This window comes from Balaenoptera acutorostrata, chromosome 18 (assembly GCF_949987535.1).
Source record: "Balaenoptera acutorostrata chromosome 18, mBalAcu1.1, whole genome shotgun sequence".
NCBI classification, from domain to species: domain Eukaryota; kingdom Metazoa; phylum Chordata; class Mammalia; order Artiodactyla; family Balaenopteridae; genus Balaenoptera; species Balaenoptera acutorostrata.
Window position 1 is genome coordinate 59289996 of NC_080081.1, and position 17704 is coordinate 59307699.

A 17704-nucleotide genomic window follows, 5' to 3' on the forward strand; every position below is an offset into this window, starting at 1 on the left:
ACACAACTATTGCTTAAGCAGATGCACATGTAATAAAAACACGTACTTCTTGCATCATGACATTTCATGGGCAATATGCTGCCTGTGAGTTTGCTGTTCTCTTGAGCCGATCTTAATCAGGCTTTCTTTCCTGCAATTCAGACCAAACACCTGTCAAGTCTACCATTCTCAGTGCTCATCTTACTTGACCCGTTTACAGCAGGTAACCCTGTGGACTTGCTTGCTCCTTCCTAAAATGCTGTCCACTTGACCTCCAGGCCTCTCCCTTGGTTTTCCTACCTCAGGGGCAGTTCCCTCTTAAATCACTCTGTGGGTTCATCACACTGACCAATCTATGTTGGAGGGCTGAGTCCATCCTGCCTAGGTGACCTCACTGTTCTAGCTTCAGATGTCATGCATTATCTTCCCAGCAGATATTCTTCACTTTACACCACTTCGCTTTTACAGAAGGCCTAGCTACACTAGTACTTGATCCCGCTAATCAAAAGAAATCCGAAGAGAATTTTCCCTTTTACAAAAAAAGGGTGAAAATTGAAAACGGCATTCAGCATTTCTTTTGCAGTGACGCCTCAGAGGCAGCGTGCACCCCAAGCAGCTTCCCCAGAACTACACTCAGCATCTGTATCAAGCTACCATAGCTCTGAGCTGTGTCTGTGAGCATCTGTGCTTATCTCAGCTTCTTTTGTGTATCCATTAGCAAGATGTGTCCTAAGGTAATTGCTTCTTTGCTTTATACCATTTCAGCTTAAGAAAGGTTTCACAGGAAGGTTCTTTCAGATGCTGGGGAAACCTGTATCTCTTAAATTCTCTAATTCTCCTCCTGACTGCTTACTTAGTTCACTTCAGTCAAGAGTCAGCATCTCAATTTAGCCTATCCAAAACTGAACTCTTGATTTCCTATCCTCAGTCTTCCCCGTCTGTGTTGACTCCTTTCTTCCAGATGCTCAGGACAAAACACTTGGCATCACCCTTAAATCCATTCTTTCACCTCATTCAACACATCAGCAAGTCCTGTTCTCTAATTTCCAACCACCTCAAGTATCACCCTAGACTAAGCCACTATCATCTCTCACCTAAAAATATTATACACCATTGTTCTCTTTGCTTTTACACTGTTACCCAACAGCCAAAATGACCTTTTAGGGCACGCCATGTCACCCTTCTGTTCAGAAGCCCTCTGGTGGCTTCCCTGCCTGATCTGGTTTCCTCTTTTCCTGTGTACTTCCCTCAGCTCTTCCTCTTGCCATCTTGGGTCCAGCATACTGGCCACCTTTTCCCCTGAACATGTCAACCACACTACTTCAGACACTACATTTGCTCTTTTGCCTGTAATGCTCTGCCCCCAGATATCCACATAACCTCCTTCCTTGCTTTCAGCTTCCTATTCAAGTTAGCACATTACAAAAGCCTTCCTAGACAATACTGTAAGAGTCCTTTCTCCATCTACTGTTTTACATACATGTAGCCCAGAGCTTCAAGTCCACTAGGAACGTACCTGTTTCAAACTAGGCAGCAGTGATACAAACACATGCCTTCTGATATGCACAAAGTACTCACCACCTGTTATTCTTGCACAAAATATCTTAACCTGGCTCTAACTTGGAGTTAACTAGAAAAAGATCCAAAATAAGCATTCTTAGGCAACTACCTGAACTTGCTTCCTACATAAGGCCTCTGCATTGCTATTCCTGTTCTTCCAGTCTTTTCCATGTGAGCTCACTAAATCAGGGTGCAGCTTACATTACCTCAAGACTTCTCCCACTACCAGATTATCCTCACCTTCACAGCACTGACCGCTGCCTGAAAATTCTCTTCCGATAGTATGTTTCAGAGGCAGGCAAGTGGCCTCCTAGATCACTGGTGCTCAAAACCACCCTCAGCATGACTGCAGTTTCCAGTATTTGGGTATACTTTCACCAGTCACCAGGGGGCACTACCAACCTGATTAGCATTTGTCTTAGGCTCTGAACCACACTACGGTCTCTTGAAGTCACTGGCTGCACCCTGGGTTCACATAAAAGAATCACTGGCTTGCCTTTAGACTTAACCCTTATGCTTTTAAAAGTGAAATCAGAAGGCAAGGGTGTAGGGGAATAATTTTCCAGTACTTCTCTTGTAAACTCTTATGAATTCTTCTTTGGAATCATGGAGGCTTTCACTGTTCACAGTTATTTGTGAATTGCGATTTTTTCCCTGTATTCCCCCATTCAATCTGGACTGCCACAATCAGACAGACAGGAAGCGCAAGGACACTTTTTTCTTGCATCTGTGCTGGAAACCTTAGCAGAGAGTAACTGCTCCAGGCATGTCAGATAGATGCATTTTCATATCCTTCTTCTGATACCCACAGCCTTTTTTCAGATACAATTTGACTAGCACCTGCTTTTCCTCTGCCCACCAACTATCCCACACTCCATCTGTAATTTCATCTTTAAAACGGGCCAGCAAACCTTTCCTGTAAAGGGCCACAATGGTTGTATTAGGGCTTGCAGGCCCTTAGATCTGTCACTAATCTCTGCTCTTGCAGTGTCAGAGCCAGTCAATACATAAACAGATGGGCATGGCAGTGTTCCAATAAAACTAGACACAAACTTAGATTTTGTATTTTTTCACATCCCAGAAGCTATTTTGAACCACTTAAAAATGTAACCACCTTAGTCACACAAAAACAGGTGGTAGGACAAGCCAGTTTGCCAACCCTGTTCCAAGAAGTTTGACACAAGTATTCCAGGAGACGTCTAGATTTCTCTAGAACTTGGCTCTACTTGCTTTGTAAATAAGCTGAGACAATACTTTGCTTCCAACTGTGTTAAGTCTCGTTTTATTCTTTTGGTAATTTCTTCCAGAGTTAACTACTTCCATTTGTAGGTGATGAAATGTGTAAGACATCCACTTCAAATGTTGGCACTGCTATGAGCATGGTCTTTCCCTTTATTTCAACCAATTACTGTTGATTCTTGTTTATATTCCAAGTCCCGGAAGTGGTTTTCATTGCAGAAGTTATCTGAAGATGGTCTTATGCTTTCTAGTGGTGGTCTACAACCAGGCTCTAGCTTCTCCAGGAAGGCTACACAGGATGGATTTAGATATTACATATTAAACTAAGAGGCATTCTCTCAATTGAGTTTAAATGCATTTTATTTTTAGACAACCTACATGACATGTTTTTTTTTTTTCCTCAAATCAATGCCTCCGCTCCAAACAAATCAACATCAAAACGAAGAGCTCAAGATGCCATCAGTCCCATTTGTCTAAGTCCTGGTGTTGTGTGGATGAACAGCAGCAGCCAGCCAGTTATGACGAGCAGGTGACAGATCCAAACAGCCAAATCTGTTACTGTGAAAACAAGGAAGACCCCATCAACACCTTTCCAATATGAAAATATTCAACACTTCCAGGCTGCAAATGTATTCCCCTATTCAATCTGGGCTGCCACAAAGACAGACAGAAAGCGCAGGGATTTTTCTTTTGCATCCTAGTGCAAACCAAAAGAACAACCGCGGATTGTTCAAGGTCTATCAGTGGATGCAGAAATGTCTCATTCTGAGAAAGTTCCACTCACTTCGTTCTAACAAAAGCCTCACACATTCTTTGAATCCGTTTAGACATTTTTGTTCATTGCTGCCCCAATCCTGTTTAGTGTAGCCTTAAATTTATCTTACTCCTAATTTACATAGAAGCCCCTGAAAGCTAGGATAATGAATGCCTTCATTTCTGTACCGCCTCTAGCAATTCCTTGCATAGCAGACATTCATTTAATTTTAGTAAAGCATTTGGCATATCGGATCAGCAGCCAACTCTAAACTGTATTTACTAAAAGCTAGTAACATCAAGGCTTTCACGACCAGCTGCCAATTATCAGTAAATAAGGGTGAACGGTTTCTTTACAAAAAGGTTTTAATACTCATGTATATGTGCAGCAAAATAGGAAGAGAAAGGCAGTCTGATTTCAACAAGCCATTTCTATGGGGAAGATCAACATATAGGGTGTTATCTCTGATCTCTAGAGCTGCTCAGTATTTAAGCTATGCTTTGTAATGTCACCTATAAGTTTTCTGCAGATAAAGACTCTAAGCCTTTCTGTACCATAAAAATCTTTTACATGTAAAACACCCTCTTTAGGCCCCTAAGAAAAATAAGACCTAGAGCTTCAGTTTAAAAGACTATTGTAGGGGCTTCCCTGGTGGCGCAGTGGTTGAGAATCTGCCTGCCAATGCAGGGGACACGGGTTCGAGCCCTGGTCTGGGAAGATCCCACATGCCGCGGAACAGCTGGGCCCGTGAGCCACAACTACTGAGCCTGCGCGTCTGGAGCCTGTGCTCCGCAACAAGAGAGGCCGCGATAGCGAGAGGCCCGCGCACCGCTATGAAGAGTGGCCCCCGCTTGCCACAACTAGAGGAAGCCCTCGCACAGAAACGAAGACCCAACATAGCCAAAATAAATAAATAAATAAATAAATAAATAAATAAATAAATAAATAAAAGACTATTGTAGGATCCATTCTAACTATCCTAGTGGCAAAACAAGGATTATGCCTAGGATATATCCATTTTTACATTAATGATTCAACCCACTTCTTTATACTTACACATTTTTCCATTTCTAGACCATCCTTAAAGAAAATCATATACGGGGTCACACCATCCTCACGGTAGTCCAGCAGAGCAACCATGCCATCTGGATTCATGTTTTCACCAATAAAGAACTTAGGAAGCAAACAAATACTCAGAATTAGATTACGCACGGATGTGCTGTATCAAAACAATAAATCAAAGGATGATTCAGAACACCGCTATTTAAATCAAGGGATTTCAGCAACTAACGGCTCTGATGCCTAGGAGAAAAAATGCTCACTAATCAAACTTCAGTTCACTCAAAGTACTAATAATAACCAAATAAAAGTACAGAGCAATCCAGGGACACTAGGCTTTCAGGAAACTTACTCAGCCCCACACATCCATTTCCAAACCCTACAAACAAGGCTTTTTACATAGTCAAGCACAGGGAACATAAAGCTAGCAACGAGAGGATATCACATGAGAAGCTATCTTATGGCCAGAGGATGTATGAAAACCGGAAAATTAAAGAGCCAGGTTGTGTTCGTTTTTTTTCTTAGGGGTAAACGAAAGTCACTGAAGTTTCTCAACAGGACAAGCTCAGATCAGAAAGAGCTTCAGTGGCAACAAGACACATTGAAATTGGAAAGAGAAAACTGGAAGACCACTTGGGAGTTAACAAGCAATTCAAGAGAAAGAACTGGGAAATGTTATCTGAGTACAGATAAGATTCTGGAACCAGAAGGCAAGATCTGGAAACATGCTTGGGAGCAGAGAAAGCTACTTCCTACAGCCTAGACTACTGGAGTTGAATCTATGAAGTATTTAAACTGTTCAAAAGACCGAGAAAATAACCACAGCTTAATTACATCAGAGATTCATCAAGCAACTCATTTTTTGCTCAGTTAAAATTGTACAATCCTTCGGTCCAAATATTTAAGTTATTTACCTGATAGTTTTTGAAATTAGCAAGGATATGCTTGATTTGTTCTGCAGCCCCTGTCATAAAAGGTTTTACTCTTTCTGGTCTCTGTTCTTCAAGCTTCCCTTTGATTCTAAAACAACATTTTATCGATAGGTTATTCAGTTCTGAGCAAAGTATATTTTCATTAAGTAAAAATTACAAACTGAAACCAGCTGTCACTGAGCAAAATAACGTGGCGCACGCAATCAAGAAAATTACTAGTTCACAGGAGGGATGTTGTAATCAACAAGACTGTTTCTAACTTGGAATTTCATGTCAGCTTATCTCCACAGTACTATTCTCAAAAGGTAAAACCAAACCACATGCTCCAGTATGCTCACATTAATTTACTTATAGAAAAACAACCACCCTTCTGAGCTCATTAATAAAAAGACCTCTGACAAGCAAGCCTGCCGCTAAAAATCTCAGTTAAGCCAACCCCTAAATTCTATAGGATTTTCAGACCTCGACTGGGGTGTGCTGGTATCACTTACGACTTCATGTAATCTTTGATGTACTTCTTGTAGGCTTCTTTTGTGAAGCTGGTTTCCTGCAAGTGATGGTTCATGACAATATCCACACCAGTGACTACTGTGCCTTCGGTACCTTCGCCCTCGGGGCCTTCAGCGGAGGCATTTCCACCAATGAGCGAGTCATCAATGTTACCCTCTGTCCTACTGACCATCTGCATTAAGAAAAAGTTTAGTTGCCAACACATCCTCGACTTTACCATAAACGCATCCAAAAAATTTATGCTGGCAACTCGTGTACCCGTCGTCCTTCCACCAAACATTGAGTTCTTGTCGAATACCATGAACACATTATGGGGGAAAAAAATTCTAAAATCCGTTTCCCGAAACACCTCAGCTCAACAATTCTTTGTTGACCGGAACGAAAAGGGGGTCATTTACAACCCAGTGGAAGTTTTGCGTGGGCTGTCGGGTTGATGAGCAAGTAGAGATAGGGCAAACGTTGAAGGACTTGGGGCTCCCAAACCGGAGACAACCTGTCCGGGACCGCCTGGGAGGAGGATGGGCGCCGAAGCGGCGAACCTATTTCCAGGATCAGCTCCGCCTCCACTTTTCTAGAAAAACCCGAGCCCGGAAAGAGCGTCTCCTCCGCCAGGAGGCAACGGCGAGGATTGCACAACCCCGGGCGGGGGAGCGGCGGAAACCCGAGCCTACCCGGCCCCGCGCCGCGACCCGGCCGACTCACCTTCCCCTCCACCTCCAGACACAGCCCGTCCGCGACCTCCCGGATCTTGTAGATGTCGGAGAACATCTCATCATCTGTTCGGGGACATATACCCGCCGGTCACGGTACGCCCGAGGCCCGAGCGGGCGCCATTTCCCGCGCCGGCCGGCCGCACGCGGCCCCCGCCCCTCCCCGGGCGCTCGAAACCCCGACGCGCGCCCCAAGCACCGACCCTCCTCGCTCCCAGGAAGGCGCCGGCGTCCCCCAGGCCCACGACACGGCGACGGCGGCCGCCTCCCCGCCCCCACCCACACCCCCGCCCCCTGTGCGCGGCGTTAGGGGCAATGCAGTCCCGACTCACGGCTGATGAGGTCCCGGTAGATGATCATGATGGCGACTGGAGGGAGACAACGGTGGCACTGGCTTAGGAGCACGGAGCTCAGAGCGAGCGCGGTGCTGCCGGAGCGGCGCTCGGGGGGAGGGGGGAGCGGGCGGAAAAGGCCGACTCTGCCGCTCCCCAACCTCATATAGCGAGCACGTCCCCCTACGTCATCTCCCGCTGCGCCTCCGGAAGCGCCGCAAGCGGTGACGTGGCACGCAGAGCCGCGCGGTGGGCAGGGCCACTGCGCGGGCCGAGGGGAGGACAGGCGAGCATCCGGGGACTTGGCCCCGGGATACAATGCCGCGCGTTCCTCTGGGATCGCGGGGCGGCCGAGGGAGAGGAGGCGGGGAGGGGAGGGGAGAGGAGGCGGGGAGGGGAGGGGAGAGGAGGCGGGGAGGGGAGAGGAGGGGGCAGAGGGAAAATGCCTGAGAGCTTGGAGAGGGGGCATGGAGGGGGAGGAGCGCGCGACGGAGGGAGGAGGAAGGGGCTCCCGGGCCCTGAGTGGTGGAAGCGGCGCCTGGGGTCCTGCCCCTCCAGACACTTCAGGGTGGCCCTAGAAGGTGCTGGGCGTGGGTGAGGCTTAGATGAAGTCTCTTCAAGTTTCCGCCCCAGGCTTCGCCCAGCGCAAGCTCCCACCCTTTCTGGGAGCAAAAGTGACAGCTGTTGTAAAGAACTTTGCATTTACGGAAGGTCCCCTCGAGGTCTTGGGAGACCGCGAGGCTGTCCACGAGGACGAGGTCAGGGGACTGGGCTTACGATAAGCCTCTGTGATCTCCGAGGGCCTCGGAGAACTTCTCAGCGTTTGCCCCCAGGGCTGCCCCACCTCGAGTTTTCTGACGCCTTTGTGGGGCAGAGCAGAGTCCGAGTTGTGGGATCCAGGTCGTCCCGCCTGCCCCCTGGGAATAATCGTGGGGGGCGTAGAGTCTGTGGGAAGGGACTTGGAAGAGGAAGGAAGGTGTCAAGGGAATTTGCGCAGGTTTCCTATCTCTCAGTTTGGTCCCCTTATTTGGAAGTTCGCGGTTCCTAAGACAGCTATAAAATCTTTATGTTTCTGTTTTGCACTTGGTTTAGAATTAGGTCCTTTGTTTGAAAAAAGGGTATGTTGTCACTTTAAGGTGAAGTCGAAATTATAACCCAGGCGCTAGAGGGTTAAATATAAAAGGAAAGAGCTTCCCACCGGCCGAAATTTTATTCGGACTTCAGACCCAATTACTCGGTTTAAAAAAAAAAAAAAGCCTAGTTTAGTCACGTCTTTGGTTTAAAGGCAAAGATATATGCCAGTATGAAACCGGAGAGCTTGTTCCGTTCCACAACTATATTTGTGCTCTACTGTGTCCCTAGCACTGGGTTTTGCACAGAGGTCCCAATTGTGAACAAGTTAAATCCAGTCCTACCCGCACAGAAAATTTCATTCTACTAAATCAAAAACAGGCAATTACAACACATTAACAGTTTCCCCCAGATCCAACAATAAAGCATTCCACACAATAAGAGAGAGCAACCCTTGTGAAAGAGCAGGGCACAAGACAGTGAGTTGAGATTGATGGAGAAGTCAAAATGAAAAAGAGCAGGGAAACGGGATCCTCCCTGGTAGATGGGGTGTGGGGCTGTACTGGACACCCCAGGAGTCACCGGATTACTGAAAGGAAGCTAAAAATGGGATGAAGGGGATCTGAAAACAAATGGACGTCTTCTGAGAGATGGTCGACTAAGGATGGCTCAAACCTCTTATTTCTGGGATGTGTGAATGGAACATTATTATACCAGGCATATCACAATTCAATTATGTTCCTCAACTTTAACATTTTCAAATTATTCAGAAATCTTCCCATCACCCATGCAGTACCGTCAAACATTATTCCCTTGACTCCTCTCCAGTTTTATGTTGTTAAAAACTTCTTTTTTTCAAGTTTTATAAGATAGCCACAGTGAAAAAGAGTACTGAAGTTAGAATCAAAGCACCCTAGGCTGAAATCTTGGCTTTATCTGGTCCTAGTCCTGTGACCTTGGGAAAGTCAGCCTCCCTAAGCCTAAGTATAAAATGGATTTTTTGTGAGTTAAAAGGGTTTTGGGGAGTTAAATAAGATAACGAAAAAATTCCTAGCATCCTCAATAGGTTATCAGTAAATATTAGTTGAATTTGGGTGCATAATTCTCCCCAAATTTTAATAGTTTTCAAAATCTTCCTGAAACTATTCCATTAACCCTCTGTTATTTGGAAGTATTTGGAGGATTTAGTTGATAGATACTGTACTAAAGACATTCTTCTATTTAATCACAACACTCATAGTGGATCCCTGAAAGAATTCAACTTGCGTCCTTAAAAGATTTCTGTCTCAGGTTCATATTTGATAGCTCACGATAATTCTGTGACTAGACATCCTAAAAATAAAATCTTAGGAAAATCTGATTTAAATTTCAGGGTATTTCGTAAACTCCATCTTGTGGTCTAGAAAATCTGTGCTGTACCTTGAAAATGTCTACTTAGAACACCAGTGATACCAATAGTTGAGGGAAAAATAGTCACTGCTTGCAAGCCACTGACAAAATTGCAAGGATTTGGCTTTTATCCAGGCTGATTGGCTTTTACTTAGGAATCATTTGAATATTTTTATTACATTTCTTTCCTTACAGTCAGTGATTTCTAACAAAATCTAAGATTGTCCTAGATTTTACGGCTGAATATGACTTGGTATCTCTTACAATTAAAGAGATTTCAAAGACAATGTCTTCTGGTCTCTTCACACACAAGCCCTCACACGAGAAAAGCAGCTCAGGAGGGCTCACCATTTTATCAGTTAGGGATTGACTACATAGCTTAAACACATAAGAGTTTATTCTCCCTTATAAAAAGAAATTCAAGGGTGTCGACTGAAAAAAAAATGCACCACCTAATAGTTGAGAATTAGGTTTTATTTGGCGAACAAAACTGAGGACTTAAGCCTGGGACACAGCCTCTCAGACAGCTCTGAGGGACTGCTCCAAAGACGTAGGGGAGGAGCCAGGATATAAGGAGGTTTTGCAACAAAGACCCGGGTAGATTTCTGTTAATTAAAGAAGCCATGGATCTCAAGTTAAGGAATATAGCGTTTTTCTATGTATGGGAAGATGCAAGAGTCTGGGCTCACTGAAATCATTCCTTTGATATGCTCCTCAGCCCTCTGGGGCCAGTATCCTCAGTATCCTCTGCTTTCTCATCCTGAGTCTCCTCAGGGTGTATCACTGGGGAGGGGGAGCGGGGGTGGAGGGCTGCAGTGACTGAGGGCTTGGCAGCGGCAGCCCATTTGTCTCCATCCTGAGTTCCCTCCAGGCTCACCGGCCAAGGTGTGTAGTGGCTTGATGGCTGCAACATCCTTTGTTTACTGATATGGCGGGCAGCGTTTTTTCATTGATGCGGGGGATGCAGTCAGACGGAAGCTATGAAGCCATGGTGGCTTCATGGGCATCGCAGACCCAGGATCTTCCTTTCTTCTCCATCATCCGTGTGATCTGTAATAGATGCTGGAATTCCAGCCATCACATCCATCTTGCAGACAGCCAGAAGAGGGGAAGGACCATAGGGGTGCATTCTCTCTGCGTGTTTCCTTCTAAAGAGCTATTCTAGAAGCCCCACTGAGCAATTACAAGGACGGCAGCAAACTGTAGTCTGCTTGCTCATTGAGATAGGCTCATTACCACCCTAGTAATAAAATCAGGATTTTATTACTAGGGATGAATATAGGCAGCTAGAAGCCCCTGTTGTACCCACAGTGCAAAGGGTCTGGTTCTCAGCCTAGAAGTGTTCACTTTGCTCACTGGGGGTCAGGTTCAAGCTCATAACATTGATTTGCCAACCAGAATACTGTTAATTTAGGATGAGAAATTCCTCACTGGTTAGGTGTAGTGTAGAAAGTAGTTATGTTTCAGAAAATGTGATTTGATCAATAAGGAATTAAGCGGAGGGGGTTGGAATGCAGCATATGGTTGTGACAGAAGGTGATTAGGAATGAACCAGCCAAGCTGGACTGTTCTTGGTGTGTGGTCTGAACCCCTTCCTTTGGAGTTGTGTTAATGAATTCTTATTGCTCTTTTTTCCTAGTCTTCATACTCTGCTAACAAATCATTGCTTTAGTCAAGTTACAAGGCAAGGTTCTTTACTTTAGAGTGGAGCTGTCCAAAAGAACTTTATGTGACGAGGAAATGTTCTATATCTGCTCTGTCCAACACCGTAGCCACTAGGCCACAAGTGGCTATGTGCACTTGAACTGTGGCTAGTGTGACTATAGAGCTGAATGTTTATTTCTATTTCACTTTAATTAATTTAAATTTAGGTATCCGTGGCTAGTAACTTTACTGGGCAGCAGAGCTCTGTAATGTAAGCTCTACGAGGTGAGGGATGTCACTTTGTTAACTGCTGAACCCCAGGAACCAGAACAGGGCCTGACTTAATAATTATTGATCAATGATTGGAAGAGATGATGTTTTCTTCATTTCTCTTAATTAGATTAAGTCTAATTCCAACTCAGTTGATTAATTGGATTTAGCATACTGTATATCCAAAACCTGGTATCACAGTGCTTTTCAAACTGAGAATTTAGTGAATAGTGACTAACTTTATTAAAAATGAAATAGGATAAAAAAGAACATAGACTCACATGTGGTAAAGATGAGTATTATTTCATGAAACTTTTGTCTTAGATTTATACGTGTATATATGCACTGGATCTCAATGTAAGATGTATTTATTCATGTGGCTCTAGGCCCAAGAGGTTTGAAATCATTGATTTAGGCACATTTTCTCTTCAAATCTATTTCTTGGCAGCATCAAATGTTCACTTTTAGTGGAATGCGCCCCAAGATTCAGTGAACACTTATTTTTGACTCTGTTGCCCTTTTGGACAAGGTTCTTGTGGCCTTATGTTCTGTGAGATTGTTTATGCTCAACAGGAGAATACCAAGGCCAGCTCCTAGCAACATCTAGGCCTAGCTCAGAGTACAGGCTCCTATCCTCTTAAGTGAAACCAAGCAACATAACTAATGTAACTTCCATTGGTGTTTTTGATGAATGTAAAGTGATCACTAGAATCTAAGATGTTTTCAGATGTTTGAATATTTCTTTTAGCTTTGAAAAATAGGATGTTTTTCTGATTATAAAAATAATAATACACATTATAGAGTATTTATAAACCATAGAAGAAGCCACCGATAACTAGTATTGAAGTCTTAATATTCTCAGTTTGTAGATTTATAAAAAGGGGGTGTGTGGGATCCTGCTGATGTTAAAGCAACTTCTCCATCATAAGACTGTAGGGCATTGGTCTGTTTTGTTTTAGGCTTGCTCTAAGAGAAGAGTTCTATGAACAAGCCAGTTCAAAGATCTCTTGGTTGGGGGACTTCCCTGGCGGTCCAGTGGTTAAGACTCTGCCCTTCCAATGCAGGGGGCAAAGGTTCAATCCCTGGTCAGGGAACTAAGATCCCGCATGCTGTGCAGCGTGGCCAAAATATAAATAAACAAATAAAAGTTAAAATAAAAATTGTCCCACTTCAAAGATCTCTTCTTTGGGACTACTTTTAATTACTTTTAGACTGAATTTTTGAATATCTCTAGTAAAAGATTATTAGGCTAATCAGTGAGCTGGGTAGGTAACTCCAGCTTTCCCATTCTAAATCTCTCTTAGGTCTATCAGAAAATTGTTCAAGTATTTTTCATTTATTATGAATATTTTCCCATATCAGTAGCTCTTCATCTAAAATGCCATCTAAAATTATTATAAATATTCCAACTGATGAATGTACTATAATTTATTTTTAAATTATACATCCAAAAATTGGGAAACACAGAGATGCACAAAAAATTTTTTAAAATATATATTCAGGTACCCACCAACCACAATAAATAACTGCTAACATTTTTTCATATTTGCTTAAAGTTTTTTTTTTTTTTAATAAAAATATTACAGGGCTTCCCTGGTGGCACATTGGTTAAGAATCCACCTGCCAATGCAGGGCACATGGGTTCAATCCCTTATCCGGGAAGATCCCACATGCCGCAGAGCAACTAAGCCCGTGTGCCACAACTACTGAGCCCGTGCTCTAGAGCCCACAAGCCACAACTACTGAGCCCGCGTGCCACAACTACTGAAGCCCGTGCTCCTAGAGCCCGTGCTCCACAACAAGAAAAGCCACCGCAATAAGAAGCCCGCGCACCGCAACGAAGAGTAGCCCCCGTTCTCCACAACTAGAGAAGGCCTGCGCGCAGCAACGAAGACCTAACACAGCCAAAAATAAATTTTTTTAAAAAAATTACAGATAAAATTGAAGTCTACTTTATCCTCCTTTATCTCCTTCCAGAGGTCCATCCCCCCTCCCCACCAATACCCCCTTCAGGTAACCACATCATCCATATCCACATTCCAGTAAGAAAGGAATAAGCAGAAATCGGAGGGTCTACTCCTCCCCTTTGGGGCCTGACCCAGCAGTTGCACATATCACTCACTTCTTTTATCTTATTTCCAGAACCTAATCACAGAGCCCTCAGCTCCAAGCGTGGCTAGGAAATATATTCTTTATGCTGGTTGGAAAATGGATAGGGAGTTGGAAGAATGAGCAGTCTCAACCATGGCCATATTGGCACTTCTGTGTCCTGTGGCATACGGGAGGAGAAAGAGCACAGAATTAAGTCAGAGGAAAATTCAATGGCTATGAAATAGTGGCTGACTTTTCCCTCAGTTTCTGCATCTTGCGTCACAGAATTACCATTGGATGTATAAGTACTTTGTCATCATGAATGAATGAATGAATGAACAAATGAATAAACAAATAGTAGAGTTATTTCCATACTTACTGCTGTCTCCCTTCCAGATCACTAACTTGTTGGCCGGCTTACTCCTCTTTTCATTACATGACCTCTCCTTTCCTGGTGCATCCTGCCCGCCTGCCCATCCCCCCCCCCCATAATAGTCATGGAATTCAGCACACAGTAGGAACCCAATACCATTTTAGGATATCAAAGAAAATTTAGGATTTTGAAATAAAGGGCCTGAAGGTAGTGAAATCCTCATTATGAGAACAAAGCAAGTTACAGCGTAGTATAAATAGTATCGGTATCCCTTTTAGGAAAAGAATATATATCTCTTTGCATGTGTATAAAATTTTTCAGGTGTTTCATAGTAAAGTATTAATAGTGATTACTATGGGGATTGTGATTGGGGTTAATGTGGAGAAGAGTTCGAGTTTTATTTTTAATTTTATACCCAGTAGTACTCTTTGAATCTTTAACATGTATATGTGTTACTTTTATAATTAAATTAAAATATTATAGTGCAGTGCTTCCCAAACTTTGGGAGTTTATGTACCAATAACATTTCCAAGGGATTCCCTGGCGCTCCAGTGCCAGGACTCGGCACTTTCTCTGCCATGGCCCGGGTTCAGTCCCTGGTCAGAGAACTAAGATCCCACAAGCTGCACAGCACAGCCAAAAAAAAAAAATTTCCAAGAAATTTGAGCCTCCATATAAGTTTGCCAATAAAGCCATTAAAAGTATAACCACGACTGTGGTCTACAATTGCCATTTCATGAATCAAAGGGCATAGTCTCTAAGTAATGGGTAATCCTCTAAATTGAATACACTTAATTCTGTGAAAAATTCATTACGTTGTCCTTATTTTTCTCATTTTTGCTTTGGATCTTTTAAAAAACTTTGTAGTTTGGGTTTCTTGGCATTTTTTTTTTTTTTTTTTTTAAGGATTTTCTTATTTATTTATTTATTTATTTATTTATTTATTTTTGGCTGTGTTGGGTCTTCGGTTCGTGCGAGGGCTTTCTCCAGTTGCGGCAAGCGGGGGCCACTCTTCATCGCGGTGCGGGGACCGCTCTTCATCGCGGTGCGCGGGCCTTTCTCTATCGCGGCCCCTCCCGTCGCGGGGCACAGGCTCCAGACGCGCAGGCTCAGCAATTGTGGCTCACGGGCCCAGCTGCTCCGTGGCATGTGGGATCTTCCCAGACCAGGGCTCGAACCCGTGTCCCCTGCATTAGCAGGCAGATTCTCAACCACTGCGCCACCAGGGAAGCCCCTCTTGGCATTTTTATACTTGGCACAGATAGGACGAGTGATTTGCCCAAGGACAAACAGCCAGTGGATAGCAGAGGGGAGGGATCCAGCTTTATGGACTTCTGGCTCCCAATGGGGTCCTTTTGGTTGAATAAACAAATGAATAAATGCTTGAATATGGCTAGATACTCTGAATTCTGACACCAGAATTCAAGCTTTTTAGAATGAATTAACCCAACACTTGTATTAGGAGAAGGGCAGCAATGAAAAAAAAGTGAAAATCCAAAGAAGAAAACAATAGTAGACCTCTTCATTAAGCTGTCGGCATGGCAACAGTAATTTTTCAAGGCTGCCTTAGCTGGGGTCACTGGAATGTTAACAATGAAAAGAAATTAATTTTTTCTTTAGAGCTCATAGGGCACACTAAGGCATAGTAATTTATAACTGCTTTTAGAGCAATTTAATGCTATTTGAAATATCAGATATGTAAAAATGTATTCAAAAGTCCAAGAACTAAAATTATAGAAATGTATGTAGGAATATATATTATGTTAATATAATATAAATATATTTAAAATATGTAACCTGAAATATATATTATATAAAACTATAAATGTATGTAATGTAAAATAGAAATATTATAAAAATAAAATAAATATATCATGTATATTCCTCTACATAAATTATATATACAATATAAACATATTTATAGAAATATATATGACCATGAATATATAATTTTCTATTGGCCCATTTTTGTCCTACCCTATATTGTATATCCTTTAGTATAGGTATAGAAGTTGACACCATTCTCAAAAACTGTCCCAAAATGACGAGAATTAGATTTGTAACAAGTAGTTCTATGTTGATGAGGAAATATACTTCCAAGTAGTCTTTCTCGTCACAATTCTGTGAAGGTGTCTAGGGGAAAACACACTGTGTTTTCCTTTACCCTTATATACAATACTTCGGACACCAGATGTGTCAGTTTTTTCCCATACCAACCAATTCTCCAACACCAGCAGGATGTCCTACGGTTCCGTTCAATTCTGACACTAACTACCTGGATCCCACAAGTTAAGGGCTCAGTACCACAAGACTCAGATGCACCCCCCTTCAGATGCCAGTTGCAAGTGGTAGGGCCCCAAGTTACCCACAGCTTCTGTGCAACTTGGCTACAAATTGGAGGTTCCCATGAGCCGCTCCTTGGGTTCAGTCATTGGCTAGAACAGCTCACAAAACCCAGAACAGTTTACTTACTCTTGCTGATTTATTTACTCTCAAGAAAGGTGTGAAACCTAATTGTCGTCTTTATGACTCTAGAGTGCAATGAAGCACATGGTAGCTGCTCAAGAAATTCTTCTGTGTGGTGATCATTTTGAAATGTATTGAAATATCAAACTACTATGTTGTGCACCAGAAACTCACATAGTGTTGTAGGTCAATTATACTTCAGCAAGCAAACAAACAAACTCATAGAAAAAGAGATCAGATTTGTGGTTACCAGAGCTGGGGGTTGGGGGTGGGGGGGAATTGGATGAAGGTGGTCAAAAGGTACAAACTTCCAGTTATAAGATAAATAGGGATGTAATGTACAGCAGGATTAATATAATGAACACTGCTGTATGTTATATATGAAAGTTAAGAGAGTAAGTCATAAGAGTTCTCATCATAAGAAAAAAATATCTTTTTTTAAATTTTATTTTCTATCGTATGAGATAATGGATGTTCATTAAACTTACTGTGGCAATCATTTCATGAGGTCTGTGGGTCAAATCATTATGCCATACTCCTTAAACTTATACAGTGCTGTATGCCAATTATATCTCAATAAAATTGGAAGAAAACAAATTCTTTTGGGATGAATTAACACTTCAGCCAAGTAATTTCCACAATAACCATTACCAGTGCAGCACTCCAGTGTCTTTTTGAGGACATTATTAAAGACAGTGATACATACTTCAAAAAAAGATAATATATTGGAAAGCACTTTGCAAAAATGTGAAGTAATGTACAGGGAATTAAGGAATAATTAGTAGTAGTAGCAACTGCCTGATTATAGGACATCTCAGTCTTAGTTTCTGGCTGAAGTGGCCTTCAATTGGAAACCTGTGGTCATTTGTTAAACACTAGAGCCAGTGGCCTGTGAAACAGTGGTTCTCACCCTTGGCTGTACATTAGAATCACTTGGGGGACTTCCCTGGTGGCGCAGTGGTTAAGAATCTGCCTGCCAATGAAGGGGACACGAATGCGAGCCCTGGTCCTGGAAGATCCCACACACATGTCGTGGAGCAGCTAAGCCCATGCACCACAACTACTGAGCCTGCGCTCTAGAGCCCGCGAGCCACAACTACTGAGCCCGAGTGCCACAACTACTGAAGCCCGTGCGCCTAGAGCCCATGCTCCGCAACGAGAGAAGCCGCCGCAGTGAGAAGGCCATGCACCGCAATGAAAAGTAGCCCCCACTCACCGCAGCTAGAAAAAGCCTGGGCAGCAACAAAGACCCAACGCAGCCAAAAATAAATATAAATAAATAAATACATAAATAAATTAATTTTTTAAAAAAAGAATCACTTGGA

At 43.0% G+C, this 17704-nt stretch overlaps 1 protein-coding gene and 2 non-coding genes across 3 annotated transcripts; all 3 read right to left on the minus strand.

The window, feature by feature from the left end:
• Positions 1 to 2191: 2191 nt before the first annotated feature.
• On the minus strand, positions 2192 to 2322 carry LOC114238486 (small nucleolar RNA SNORA31). The gene has a single exon (XR_003623833.2). It is a non-coding gene; the product is annotated as a small nucleolar RNA SNORA31 (small nucleolar RNA).
• A 798-nt stretch (positions 2323 to 3120) lies between these two features.
• Positions 3121 to 7234, minus strand: TPT1 (tumor protein, translationally-controlled 1). Its single transcript, XM_057533162.1, has 6 exons — positions 7076 to 7234; positions 6736 to 6809; positions 6015 to 6205; positions 5506 to 5611; positions 4589 to 4705; positions 3121 to 3336 (listed from the first exon to the last, which is right to left on the minus strand). The coding sequence occupies exons 1-6, from the start codon at positions 7101 to 7103 to the stop codon at positions 3334 to 3336; spliced, it is 519 nt and encodes a 172-aa protein (XP_057389145.1). The 5' UTR covers positions 7104 to 7234; the 3' UTR covers positions 3121 to 3333.
• LOC114238485 (small nucleolar RNA SNORA31) lies at positions 3404 to 3531 on the minus strand. The gene has a single exon (XR_003623832.1). It is a non-coding gene; the product is annotated as a small nucleolar RNA SNORA31 (small nucleolar RNA).
• Positions 7235 to 17704: the final 10470 nt, after the last annotated feature.